The sequence below is a fragment of the Onychostruthus taczanowskii genome, unplaced genomic scaffold (assembly GCF_017590055.1).
Source record: "Onychostruthus taczanowskii isolate IOZ18803 unplaced genomic scaffold, ASM1759005v1 scaffold22, whole genome shotgun sequence".
Classification (NCBI taxonomy): Eukaryota; Metazoa; Chordata; class Aves; order Passeriformes; family Passeridae; genus Onychostruthus; species Onychostruthus taczanowskii.
The window spans coordinates 12,707,534-12,722,233 of NW_024499462.1; the positions used below are offsets into that span (position 1 = coordinate 12,707,534).

At 39.2% G+C, this 14,700-nt stretch overlaps 1 protein-coding gene across 11 annotated transcripts in view; it reads left to right on the top strand.

Moving 5' to 3' along the window:
• Nucleotides 1-14,700, top strand: part of USP54 (ubiquitin specific peptidase 54) — a 94,678-nt gene that overhangs the window by 48,326 nt on the left and 31,652 nt on the right. For 9 of the 11 annotated variants that reach the window (XR_005952688.1, XM_041404864.1, XM_041404865.1 and 6 more), the window contains exons 3-6: nucleotides 1,671-1,763; nucleotides 12,121-12,255; nucleotides 13,372-13,485; nucleotides 13,648-13,730. Coding sequence is in view for 10 of the 11 variants with exons in the window: in XM_041404864.1 (XP_041260798.1) it covers nucleotides 1,671-1,763; nucleotides 12,121-12,255; nucleotides 13,372-13,485; nucleotides 13,648-13,730 (425 nt within the window). In the remaining variant the exon portion in view is untranslated. Of the gene's footprint in view, nucleotides 1-1,670; nucleotides 1,764-4,887; nucleotides 4,990-12,120; nucleotides 12,256-13,371; nucleotides 13,486-13,647; nucleotides 13,731-14,700 lie in introns of all 11 variants that reach the window. The other 2 variants (XM_041404869.1, XM_041404870.1) reach the window with 2 other exon arrangements.

Here is a 14,700-nt window from a genome sequence, read left to right on the forward strand (position 1 = left end):
AGAAGCACTTTTCTTCTAAAGCTGAAGAGAGATAGGATACTGAAAGTACTTACAATCAGAGCTGAATTAAACAAAAAAGGCAAGATGGTAATTATTTCTTAAAATACGTACTTCTGGGGTTTATCCTAATTTTTAAACACTTAGTCTGAAATGCTCTTGAATGTTTGTTGCTCCTCACTCTTACAATTTTGTGTAAACATTCAAGCTAAACTCCAAAGGCAATTACATAAAAAAATTGGACTCATTCCTAAACATAATTTTTTTGTCCTTTTGTAAAGTCTGCAGTAGTTCTTCAGGAATGTTTGTGTGTAATCAGATGTTTTCAAGGCTTATCTTTCCTCCCAGGCCTTAAGTACAGGGATAGTTCGAGTATAAGTATAGCTATGGCAATTATGAATTTTTGGGAAATTTACAGATTATATTTAAAAATGTGTTTACTGAATATTACATATTACTATGGTTTAAATAACAAATCGTTCCAGTTGGAAACACTTCTTGAAACCCGGGGTTTTTGCCAGGGTGCTAAAGTTTGCCAGGGTGCTAAATTTTTTCTAGCCAGTTTGTCAAGGCAAATTTATCAGAAATAAGAAGATTGGTTCCTCTGTTTGTGCTAATGAAGCATTTAGCCAGTCACATGTCAGCCTGGACCTTGCTGCTCTGTCCGGAACCTGGTAGGACGTGATTTAGGTCAGGGCTTCTTTCAGTCCAGACTTCTGCCTTCAGGAAGGCTGGTAACTGAGGTTTGCAGGGAAGTCCAGTAGCTGTTAGTTTGAGCTGAAATAGCCAGTGCTGACCACAGTTATACATCAAGAGCTCGCTGTAGAACACCTCAGAGATGGATATTTTTCCTATTTTACAGATACAAATTTGAATAATTCCCCAAGAGTGCACAGGTTTACTGGTAAAACTGAAGGATAAAAAATCATGGTACTGTTAGAGCAGATGTCACCTCTCGCTGTTGCTAGCAGAACATGTAAAAGCCTGCTTGCTTTCTTATACTATGACCCTACCTATTCACACACCTGGTATTACCACCATAATTCTCCTGAGAGGAAGGTATAACTGCCCTAACAGGCTAGGGTTAGTAATCATGGCCTGTCAGAACACTTGGTAATGATAATATTGGGCATAACGGATTTTAGTGTTCTCCTGTTTTCTTTTGCACTAACTCGTTTATGTATATGCGGCTGGTGCTCCATTTCCTCATCATTTGGGCTTTCTGCTGGGAACAAGAAAGCTGTATAGGATTGGAAGAAGGGAAGAGTCTCATCCCCATCAGTCCAGGGGGTGTCCTTGGCAGCTCTGCTCAGCTTCATGGTGCAGTTGCTCAGTGACCGGCCCTGGTGCCAGCACAGCGGAGCAGTCTGAGCAGGTGCTGTTTAAGCCAGCACAGCTACCTGGATGAAGAAGTGAGTTTTGTGATCTAAAAGCACATGGTAAGAAATTCAGAGGAAGGTCACACTGTAAATTAGCATGTGAAGGTTGCAGCTAAAGAAGAAAGTTGAAAACATCAACTTGAAGTTAGATAAAAGGCATCCCTTTTGAAGGTGATCACTGATGACATTGGTAGACTTCTTGGATTATTCAGCATATGCAGTTTAGTCAGAAGCCTATGCAATATTTTATGTTATATATTCATAAAATTGGCTGTGCCCCATTTTCTGTTTCAGGTTCTCTGGCACCTGGACATTTTTCGCCGCAGTTTCCGGCAGATCACAACGCACAAATGTATGGGTGATTCTTGCATCTTCTGTGCTCTTAAGGTAAAAGTTAGAAATACATTGAGCACCATTTAAAAGTTTGAGCAGAAATATTTATGATATTTAATTAACGTTTATAATCAAACTTGCACCTGAAAATGTATAAGAAGAAGGTAAATGTGATAGCTAGTGGTCCAAGATCCAGTTTCTAAAATGTGTTCGTAAAGTTTCAGTTACAAGGACTCTTCTTAATGGTGTGCAGGTAATTTTGAGTCTCCATTAGTTCAGGCAGTAAAATACAGTAAAATTGCTTTATTTTTTCCAGTTTATCATTTGGCATACAAACGTATTACCATACGCAGTCAGTGTGCTCATCAACATTTACCTTTTCTTTCAGAGCTACTTTAAATGTCAGGATGGGGAATGCCATTTAGCTAAGCCTTTCTGTTCAAAACTGTTGATTATGTAAGACTAAAAGGCTATTTTCTACTGTAAATATTGATGTCTGCATTAAATGGCTCAGCTCTTTGTAGTCTCTGTTTTAAAAAACATCAATTCTGTTTGTAGCTGCAGATTCAATAACTGGCTGTCATAGAGGCTGCCTGGACAGTAAGATAAAGATGCTGGCTCTGATTTTGAGTATTGCTATGTACTTGAGTAAATTGTGCAATCCTGTGTCTCTGTTTGTCTCTATCAATTAATTTGTTGCATTCTGGGTTTTTTTTGTGACCTCCTTTCTAAATTTTGCTAGCTCAAACCCCTGGCTTTTTGTGAGAGAAATGTACACGATGCAAACATGATGAAAATACCTAGCTTTAATCTCCCTGAGCAGTGATTTTTCCTTTCTGAAACTGAGACTTAAATGTCTTCTTTGGTCACAAATGCGTTGTAAAATCCAACTAAATGTATAAACTAATTGTGGGAGAATTTGTGTCATGAATTCTATGTACAGTAGTGAAAATGACAGACAACATGTCTTATAAAAATGGTAAAATAGAGAGTGCAGGTTTAAATTAGGATCATCTGACGTTCTCAGGCAATATTTATAGTACAACAGCTGTCTTGCTGCTGTTAAGTAATGTCACAAGTGCTCTGGTAGAAACAGACTTGAAATGAATTATCCAGTGAGCTTTGGGGCTGTTGTTGAGGAGTTTTCCCTGGCAAATGAACAGCAAAGTGGAGACTATTAAGGCATGAAGTAAGAGAATTTATCTTTTTTTGAGGGGAAATTTGTCTCAAGACCTATCTATTGAAATGAGACAGGATGATATTTACAGCAGTATCATCAGAAGAGGATGTAACAGTGGATTAGGAGCAAGGTAGTGGATCCAAAATGAGATACAGCTCTTCAGACACAGAAAAGATGGAGTATTAAGTATATCCCCTTCTTTAAAGGGGAATGCCAAGACTTAGTCATGATCTGGATTGAGTTCATGAAGTTCAGTGGGATAATTTAAAGGTATTTTTTGGATCATGCCTTCAAGTAATGTCAAGTGATTGTTGGTATTCTTTGTTAGCCACTATGAGGTCAGAAAGAAAAGGATTTAGGAATTTACCATGAATGTTACGTTTTGCCATTCTGGGGTTTAACTGAAAAGCATGATCAAGGAAGTACCAGGAGATCAGACAGGTTCTGCCATGAATGAAAGACTCTCAACTCTGCACTAGAGTCCCAGTTTTAATATGAAGATAACAGTTAAAAGCCTTTCTGTATAGAATACTGAAAAAGAGGGAGAGGGATGTGAAAGAGTATTACAGGAAAAAGGAGAGGATGAACCTTTGTGGTACTGGTCATGAAAGGTGAACAGCAGACAAAGAGGCATGTGGATTAGCAGTACTGGAATGAGAGGGGAAGCACTGCAGGAAAACTGGAAGATGACAGGATTTCTGGAATATATGTATTAAAAGCTGACATTGGGTCAAAGACTGTTTAGTTTTGTTGGTAAAATCCTTATTTTTGATGTCTTGAAGTGTGTAGTGTGCTATTATAAACTTGGAAATGACAGGTGGTGTGGCAGAATTCACAAATTCTATGCATGCAGCCATATGTTTATTTTTTAAATTAAGCAGCTTTTGAAAAATTTGCTGCTGTCCCTTTTCACTCTCAGATACCTGCAAAGATTTTGTGTGTGTGGTTTTGGTTTTGTTTGTTTTTTTTAACCTGAAGTTCTTGGCAATAATGCTCCTATCTGGCAGTTGTTACAACCCTTAATTTCCAATAAAACAATAATATTGCACCAAATCCTCTACTACTTTTGCACATTTTGGGAAACTTGGATCTGGTTGTGTGCAGAATTCCTAGGGCTCACAAAAACTCTAAAGAACACATAAGCAATTGAAGAATTACCTAGATGGTTATTGATGAGTGTGAGCAGTAACCAAAACTTGAAAAAGTCAATAGATTCCAACTGGATCCAAATCAAAAAGTTAGCATCAACTGTATGTGCAGTCTGTTCTTCATGGGAGATCACTGTGTGTCCTACCACAGCCTGTTCCAGAAACTCTCTGGTTAGTATTGTGCCAAGCTTTCACTTTTCTTATCTTGTGTAAAATGTTGATGTGTGTACATAAGTATTTGAAGTTCCCCCAACCCCCTTTTTGTGTTGTTATCAAGTCAAATACTATCGTAAAGGTGAGTTATAAGGGCTGTTACTTGACTCTAAGTGAAATTGGGGGTGCAAACCTCCCCTCAATCCCCAAAAAAACCTCTGGGCACCAGAAGTCTTAGCTGTCTTGCTTGAAAGCAGCTGAAAAGGTAGAGGTATTCACAAGGGACAGCCCCAAACCATGGAGATGGTCACATTCTTCTTCATATACTCCTTAAGCAGGCATTAGAAGGGAGGGAAAAGGCTGTTCAAGGTGTTTACTCGTTCTCTGCTGCCCTCTGGATCAGTGTTTTCAAATTGCTCTCTTTTCTTCCTCCTGTAAAAGTCTGTCTGGTACATGTTACGTGTAAACTTCTATAAGACAAGTGGGATTATGTGCTTAATGTGCACCTAATGCTACAAGCATCACCAAGAGCATGTTGTGTGTTCCAGGGCAGCAGGGTCATCCCCTCCCTTCCCATCTCTTCCCCTGCCCCATGTCTCCTTTCTGCTCTGGAAGCCTTTAACTATTGTCCTGCCAGAGTAATGCTGGATTAGCCTCCAGGTCTTTGACATCCTCTCTTTCTTGAATCTTGCCTTAGGCTTTGCTAAGATGAGGGAGAAGAAGTGGCTGGATCCAGTGGGAACACCAGAATTTGGAGCTCTATACCATGCGAAAATCTCCTATTAGGGTCTGGGGAGAGGTAATTAGCCTTGCATGCTGTCAGGTGGATCTGCCCAAAACACTTGTCCAGACCAAGCAAGGTGGAGGCAGGACATGTTTGCCCTTCTTCAGAGCATGCTGGCATGTTCAGATTCCAGCGGGCCTGGGAAAGGGACAGTACTTGTGGGGAGGAGCCTGTGTTGTGTTCCGCCACTTCACTTCAGGGTCCTCTCACAGCATACCTGACACCATCTGTGTTGTATAGAGATGGCTCATGCTCTTCTCCTGCTCTGAAGGTGACATCCTCTTCCTTTTGACTCTAGAGGAAGATAGTCTTCTCTAAGCTAAATTTAGCCACGGAATAACACTGAAGAAATTGTATTTTTTCCAGACTTTCTTGTCTTGTTGTAACTGTTTCTAGGCATTTGGATGTCATGCACAGTATTTACTGTAAATGCTCAGTTAGCTCTCTAAATATTACTTGTAATTTCAAGTATAGAATTACAGGACGGTGATGTCATACCGGATCAAATCACATTTTACTTTTGTACCACATTGAAGACTTCCATTTCACAAATTCTTGAAGTAATTTTAAAACTTGATGTGCTACCTGAGTGTGTTTATGTAGCTAGAAAATGAACCTTGAAATCATTCCAGATATGCATTCCTTGGTTATTTGGAAGTTACCTTGCTTCAACAGCTATAAAAAAGGAGAGTTGCAGACTCTGTGCTGGAACCCCAAACACTGCTCCTTAAAATGTGGCATTATTTAAGTATTTTTTTCAATACACAAGCTGTCCTTACCACTATGTGGTTTGCCTGCCATAACACTGGAACAGCTTTTTGATTTATTATTTATGCTGAAGTCTGCTATGATTTGTTTTATTTTCCTTTTTTTTCAGCATGACTTTGCTTTGGTGTTTATCACAGCTGGAAGAGGGTAGGAAGGGGGAAATCCGTCCACTGTACTGAGCATGCCACAGAGAGTTTGTTCTCCTTCCAGGGATTGTACTGGGAGCTCCATAGCGCCAGGATACAGGACAGAGTGTTTTTTGTAGGTCACAAAGAAGAATGTTCTATTGATTGATACATTCTAATAGGACTGGTCTTTTCTGTTGTTTTGTCATGTGCAACAAAAGCAGGAAGAATGTGAATTTTCTGTGTAGAGATGATGATGTTGCTTAAGATGAGAATGGAGAACAGTGGGGTTTTACAGCACTTTAAAAAAGAGGAATGACTATAGTTGATTTTCATAAGCCACTTGCTTGAAATTGAGTGATTTATTATGAAATGTTCATCGTGTGGTTGAGATCATAATAGGTTGGTTGCAAAGATTACATCCTCTTGTTTTATGCTTTTTTCTAATGACAGTAGTATTTCAGGTAAAACAGTATTCAAAATACATAAAATAATCACTTTTATTGTTTGAACATTTTTTATCTGTTGGCACTTGCAGTTAACTGCCTGCCAAATAAACTAGCAGCAAGTACAGTTCCCTGAGTTAATAAACTGGTAATTGAAGCTTCCAAATAACAATTGTCTGTTTTGATCTTGATCAAGCAGTTAATGAATTGTTACCTAGTAGATGTGCACATTCTATGATTTGAATTTCTTTTCCTGCCACCTTCCTAAACAACACTTGTGCGAAGTACTATTTTTACTTGATTTTGGTAGTAGCCAGAAGTGCCTGACTTGACAGTCTCTACCGGGGACTTGATCTTAATATTCAGGGTATAGTGTGAGTACAAATGGAAGATACGTAAAAAGAAGGGAATGAATGGAAATCTAGGTTGATTGTTACCAGACTTGGAAGTTTGAAAAGAGATCAAAAGACACAAAACCAAACAGATGTAGAATTTTTGGCGACCTTGAAGGTGAATATAACATGAAGAAATGTGAGCTAGTGGAAATACTGTGGGTGGGGGCTGATGTGTTTGGGTGGGAGAAAAGTGATTTTTAGCAGACCATTTGAAACAGGTTATTGTACTGAGCACGAGGCTTCACTGGGAGAGTGTAATGTTCTGAATGAGAGATTAGGTACTACAGGCAAGAAAAAAAAGATGCACTGAGCAGGGTGAGAAAGGCATGCTATTGAAATGGAGAGAAAGGTTAATAAATTATGCAAACAAAAATCCCATCACCAAAACCCAGAAACAGTTGATCAGTGTAGGGAATACTAAGGTGAGGGGAACATGTTTTGTTCTTTGAAATACCCTACCACTAAAGCTGCAGTGATATCCCTATACAGAAGAAGCTTCTGTGTAATTCTGGAAGGGTTAGTTCCCAGAAAGCTGCCAAGGACACAACTCAAAATTACAGTGCATAAACACTGTTCTGATTCAGTAGCTGTTCCCTATTGTCTTCACCCATCAATTTATTCTTATGTCAGCCTACGTTTGCACTCTTGATTAAAAAGCACATGTGAATGTGTATCAAGTTTGGTTTGTTTCATCAGTATGGTTAGTTACATACTGCAGATGTCAGTTTACCCCAAATAAATAGCATACTTCTTTCCTAGGGAGGAAGTTGATTCCAAACACTATTAAAGATAATTGGGAGCAGCTCTTGTTAACTGTAGTAGGGGGTTCCCAGTTATTGCAACTTTCAGATCTTAAAAAGAACTCCCAAGAATGCATGTCAGTCCCATGGATTAACTTAAAGAGTACTTGCTATCTTTAAACCAGGTGAAAAAAACTTGCTTTATGTTCATGCATGTGAATTTTAGTGTTCTGAAAGATCTTCAAGGTTTCTTGAAGAGCTATACGATAAATATACCTTGTCTCAAAATTTGTTTTCCTTTATTTGATCCTTGATCAGTATACATATAGAAAGTTCATACTGATCCCCACTCCCACAGTTCCCAAAGTGGAGGACCTTATTGTGGAAGCCCACTGGCTGCAAGGCTTTGTTCTGATGTGTGTCAGAGGCCCAGCTGTGTACTACTAGAAAGGATATGAAGCCTTCAGTTAAAAAACTATAAAAAAGCCTTCTGAATAATAAAAAATGAAGTGAGGTCCTACAATTGATAGTGTGAGATGGTTAAGGAAGTTCCAGGTCTGGACCCATCTGAGAGCAAGCTGGTGGAAGATAACAATGTAGCGGGGAGTCGGTCTTTGTATTTGGGGAAGGACTATGTGCAACTAGGTGGACTTAGCAAATTTCTTGGTCTTAAAGAACACATGCACTTCTTAATTTATTCTCTGCTAGCCTTTACAGGCTTATGAAGAGCTGTAGGGAAGGGGATGTGAAGGGAGATGGGCTTCTTTTCCTGTCATAGACCTCTCATAGGAATGCGGTGTAACCAGAACACAGACTTCCTATCTGAAAAATCCCTTGCTCACACTGTTGTGTCTTAGCTCGTAGACTGACCAACATGCCAAGAACCATGTCCTCAGTGTAGAAATCAAAGTACTGTTATCAATACAGTATTAGTAATTCTTAGATTTTATGTTAAGCAAATTCTTTTTTTGTTCTGCCTTCTTGATTTTAGTTACTGAAAACAAGTAAAATAGAAGAAACTTTGCATGTTCATGGGGCTTTTAGCAGTGTCCATTCTTATTGTTGCCACTGTTAGGGACGTACTCATTTGTGTTGGAATGTAGCCATTGAAAGAGATCATCGGTGCAGTGAGTACACTGATGGGATTTCCACCATCTTCAGTTTCAGAAGAAGTTGAAGAAGTTTTTGGAGGAGAATGAAGTTTGAATGTTTAATTGATGAAGTTCTCATGTTCCATAGTCCCTTGGGAGAAAGGTGCCATGAGAACTGCTGGGGCAGAATGAGGAGTGCTTTCCTAGTCTGCACCCAGCTGACTTTCATACCTGTGTAGGGAACCAATGTATGAGCAGTTAACAGTATCACTTACAGGCGAGTCCTTAAATTAAGGAGGGAGATCTGACTTAGATCATGTGAAGTGATGAAATTGCAGGAAATGCCACACCTGTCCCTCTAAGGTTGAGAGACAAGATAGACTTGTTCTGAAGGGGAGCAAAGAGCCTATCTTGAAAAAGAAAAGGGAATCAACCCCAACAAACCCATCTTCCCTCTAACACCCCAACCCCAGTGACTGAAATCTAAGAAAAAACAGACTCCCTTGTGTTTAAATGCTTTTGACTCCATTTGAGATGCTTTTGGGACTTCCTACAAGCACTGGGTTCCAATGTGCTGTAAACTGTACTGTGCAATGCCATAATAAGATTTGATCTTTATTAGATTAAAATGCACAATTGCTCACTGGTTTTAAGATTTTGTGCCTCTTTTGTAATCCAAATAAGACTGTATACCATTGTGTGCTATGTCATAACAAATTTGAGGAAGCATTCTTCCATGTAATATTGGGATCTGTTACATCCCAATTTTTGCATTCTTCACAGAATTTACATTGCTTAATTATTTTTTGTTCCATGGTAAGCATACTGTTTCTTTAAAGATAGAAGTTTAAAAGAAGAGTTTCAGTTTCCTTGTTTGCTTCTCCTTTTACCTAATTTAGAGCCTGCATTGTTTCTCACTCCCCAGGAGTGCAAAGCCATTTCAGGGCTCTCATTGAAGCAAACCAGGTCCTGTCCATCAGCTCAGGGTAGTGAGGTTGTGGACCCAGTTGCTAGACAAGTGTCTCAGATCTATGAAGTGAGGTTGAATCAATAGAATAAACACATTTCTCAAGCACAGTTTTGAATATTTTGGAGTGCTCTTAAATTATTTAATGAAAAATGTGAAGCAGGGTGGAGTTACATTTCACTGTCTTTTTTTTTTAAGGGTCACTGAAATGAGAAAGTTCACTAATGAAACATGAAACTTGCTCAGTTATCAGAGGGACAGAAATGGCAATCAAGTTTAAGTGCAGAGGCTTTGTTGTTCTTTCTCTTTTATGTATATATAAAAGATAACTGAGGGGGTATTGTCTGTAGTTCCTGAAGTATGATAGTGCCTCATGACTTTCTCTTCTTTACCCTTTTCTCATGATTCTCTGATACTCTAATAAAGACAATAGTAGAAGAGCTGTGGGCTTCAGCACAACGGGCTGTTTTACATCAATGCACACCTTGAGGACCACCAAAACAAAAGTTGCAGTAAAGAGAGGCATTGTAGATGCATAATTTAAAATAGATGTAATATATTACGTGTATTTTAAATTATGCCCCCTCTATAAATTGTGCCATTCCTATGGGCAGAAATGGGGGGGGGCAATGGAGGTTGGTTTGCTGCCTGTGCAGTGACAGCTGTGCTTGGCATTTTTTCCAGCTTTCTCAAAACAGACAAGATTGTACCATTTGGCAAACCTCCCAGCTTACCTTCTCGTTTCCTGATGAGAAACAAGTAAAAATTGTTCAAGGAGAGAAAGACTTAGATTATTTCCAGTTGCTGTAGATCCTAAGTATGTTGGGGAGGAGGTTTCTGTAATTTAAGGAAAAAGTGCTACATGCATTGTGAATCACTCCAGATTAATACAGATTTGAAAGAAAATCAGGAAAAACACATGGATTTTTTTTCTTGGTCTTACTAAGTTTAGAAGGCAGAAAAGAAGACTGGTGATCCCTTTTTCCTCTCTTGCAGTATGAATTTAGCTTTTCCACAGTCTTCAGAGAAGTTATGAGGACAGTTTTATAGGAAAGGACAGGCAGAATTTTGAGATTGACACTGATGAAGATGGTTGCTTGTCATATAAAATGAGGTAGAAAGTAGAGCACAGTGGTGATATTACATCTATTTTAAATTATGCCCACTCTATAAATTGTGCCATTCCTATGGGCAGAAATGGGGGGGGCCAATGGAGGTTGGTTTGCTGCCTGTGCAGTGACAGCTGTGCTTGGCATTTTTTCCAGCTTTCTCAAAACAGACAAGATTGTACCATTTGGCAAACCTCCCAGCTTACCTTCTCGTTTCCTGATGAGAAACAAGTAAAAATTGTTCAAGGAGAGAAAGACTTAGATTATTTCCAGTTGCTGTAGATCCTAAGTATGTTGGGGAGGAGGTTTCTGTAATTTAAGGAAAAAGTGCTACATGCATTGTGAATCACTCCAGATTAATACAGATTTGAAAGAAAATCAGGAAAAACACACGGATTTTTTTTCTTGTTCTTACTAAGTTTAGAAGGCAGAAAAGAAGACTGGTGATCCCTTTTTCCTCTCTTGCAGTATGAATTTAGCTTTTCCACAGTCTTCAGAGAAGTTATGAGGACAGTTTTATAGGAAAGGACAGGCAGAATTTTGAGATTGACACTGATGAAGATGGTTGCTTGTCATATAAAATGAGGTAGAAAGTAGAGCACAGTGGTGATGGAGAGTTGTCTTGTATTAAAATAAGGACTAGAAGTTTTTTATTTAGGCTGAGGATCTTGCATACAGAATTATGTTTCTGTTTTTGTAGCAAGGGCACAGTGAAAGTTAACTGTTCAGATGACGTTTTGGATATTTCACACACGTGCACGCAAGCACACAAAATAAATGTGGGTGTTTCATCAGTTGGGAGTATGTATGGAACTTCCATGCATATAACCCACACTTCAGAAAATAATGTGTCTTTTTAGAACTACTCATCCTTGCAAATGGTTGTTACCCAAGTGTGAGTGACAGTTATGAAAATGCAAGTTTATGGCAGCAAGTGAACAGCTGGCTGTACATAGGAATGCCATTCCTATTCACAGCGTGCCTTTTCCCTCCGGCATGCTGATAGAAAAGTCAACCCACTTGGACTTAGGAAAGGTAAATTTCTTCAAGTGTGCAAGTGTCAAGTTGTGGCTGTTTAAGGGCTAGAGATGTTTGGAAACAGTTGCTTAAAAGAGGGAATAAGGTGGCATGGGTAAGCTGGAAGTGAGAAAGTTAAATGGAGAGGGAGAGATGGACATAAAAAGCATGATGTTTTGGTGTTCATTGCTTCAGGAATCAGATTTGGAGACAGACAAATAGATCCGGGGGGATTGACACTGAGGGAAATTTCATCCTAAATTCCTAACCCTCCCTTGTATATGTGAAAGGAAAGGAAGAAATACACAAAGGTGCGTATGGTTTCAAAGGAGGAACTTTTAGGATTTGTTCTTGTAGTCTGTGTATTGTACAAGTATCTGTGTGTTGCAGGATCCAAACAAGTTAAATGTTTGCTGTTTGTTTTCAGATAAATTGAGTCATATTTTGAAAAATACAGTAACTTAACTATCTTTCTGGTTTTTTACTAGGGTATATTCAACCAGTTTCAATGTAGCAGTGAGAAGGTACTGCCTTCTGATGCCCTGCGCACTGCTCTTGCAAAGACATTTCAGGATGAGCAACGCTTCCAGCTGGGCATCATGGATGATGCTGCTGAATGTTTTGTGAGTATGACTGAAAGATGGTTTGACAGGCAGAGATGTGGCCCACCCCTACCCAATCTTCCCTGATTTTTTTCCCCTTATTTTTTTCCCCGCAATTTCTCCTTTCCCTAAATTGCAACAGACTTTGCATGTCTGGCCTGGGAAAGTGCACGGAGAGATCCCCAGACTAATGATTTGGAAATGGTAATAGCATCGGTAACCGTTTTTACAGTTTCTTTTGCATGTGTACTGCTTGCCCTCTACAGTGTACTTTAGATATGAATTGTGAAAAAATTGCACTAAAAGAATGATCCAGGATTCTAGTTTTAAGGATCCCCTCAAAAGGGTGAAAGGACATTTTATTTGCCAGTTTTTCTGAAATTGCATTTCCACAGGAAAATTTTTCAAGGGAAATTGTAGAATGTTAGAGCTGTTTTGCCAAATAATTAATCTTGATCTGTTAGTTGCAGGCCTATAAGCCACCCAGGCAGCTAGTAATGTTAGTGAAAAGTATTCTGCTGGAAGAGTTGTCAAGAGATTTCTGGCACCCACAGATTAATGTTGGCAACAGTGGGAGGAGAAGAGGTCTTGAGACAAGGATTGCAGGGAGCTTTAAAACAGATGCAGTTGTATGAATTAATATCTAGGAAATGTTCAGTCCTTTTGTTTCATACAGAATTTAGTGTGCCTCTTCATTTGTTAGTTCTCCCCCTTTTTGATACAACGTAGATGATGTGGTGTATATCAGAGCTCTCATGGAATGTAGAAGTTGATTTATTTTGTGTTTACGAGAAGTTAGTGTCAATCCAGTGATTTTTAAAACTGCATAGGTACTCTGCTGTATATCCAAATGATGCTTGAGAACTGGACAGAAAAATCAGCAGCAGAGTCTTCAGCAGTGCTATTAAATAAAATAAATGGTTACCTGATCCAGCATTTCAAATCAGAAGTGGAGGGCATTTCCTTTTTTTAGCCAAGAAATATCAACTTCTTTGTTTTTGAAGTAACTTCCATAAATTTGCAGGAGCCTTCTGTCTGTAACATTATTTCATCTGGCATGCTTTTGTGATTTATATCTTAACTTTTGTCTGCAGTTGAAATTATCTAATGCATTTTTTCCTTTTTTCCTTTGGCTAGGAAAACCTGTTAATGCGAATTCACTTCCACATTGCAGATGAGACAAAGGAAGACATTTGCACTGCACCACATTGTGTTTCCCACCAGAAGTTTGCAATGACTTTATTTGAGCAGGTGAGGTAAAGATATGTGCTTTATGCCAAGGGCCAGTTCTCAAGTTTTATGTTTTCATTCCTAATGCATGCATTGCCACAGTAAAGAAACATACAGGCAGAAGTATTGCAGTGGAAATACCTGTCTAATCTTGTCAATGTATTGTATTTTCTTTCTCTTTAGTGTGTTTGTACCAGTTGTGGTGCCACCTCTGACCCTTTACCTTTCATCCAGATGGTACATTATATTTCCACAACATCACTCTGGTGAGTTGAGTTTTTCACAGGTATTCTTCTCTGTCCTTCCCCCCCCGCCCCCCTTTTTTTTCTTTTTTTTCCTCCTCCTGTCCTGGTATTGCAGTTGCATCTTTATTGATTAAATGCCTAGAACATGATTTGTTCGAAGTTGGCGGAGCTTTGATTACTCTGATAAAGAACATGAGGATTTAGTGAAGCAGAAGATGGTAATTTAGGCATGGATCAGTGTGTCTGCTTGTTTATGATTCTGGGTCTTTACAACTGTAGTAGCAAGGACTCATGTACATTTTGAAAGACTTTTTATGTGTGAGCAGGTGATCTAAGAAGACAGATAAGAAAAACAACAAAAAAATTACATTCAAAAGGACCTTTGGACATCTACTCCATCCTCCTGTTTAAAGCAGGTCTAACTTCAAAGCTAAATCAGGCTCTTGGGGTTGTATGTAGCTGAATTTTGAAAGTTCTTAAAGGACAAAAATTCCATGACTTCTCTGGACTGCCTGTTGCAGTTCTGAACTGGAAGGTGTTTTCCTCCCTCATGGTGACCAGGGCAGTTCTGCAATAACTAGGGCAGGATGCAGAAGGGGAAGTTCTCACTGGAGGCCAGACATGGTTTGCCCTTGGTAAATCTGTGCTGACTGCTCTGACTCACCTTATCCTTCACATACATGGGGCTGATTTCCAGGAGGATTGATTTAGTCTGTCATGCCCCAGGTGGTGGAGTGAGTCTGACCAGCCTGTAGTTCCTCAAATCCTCTTTCCTTGGATGAATATATAGCTCTTGTTTAATCTAGTTATGGGAGAACTTCCCTGGTCACTGTGACCTTTCATTAAAGGCAGTGCACAGAGCATGAGCACTAAGTCTGTAGCAGATTGTTTGAACTAATGCTGGAGAAGTCTTCTTTGAGTAGATGGCTGCTCAGTGAAAAGCTTTTTAAATCTGATTGAGGCAGGAATCTGTTATTTGTTTCTGTCTTGA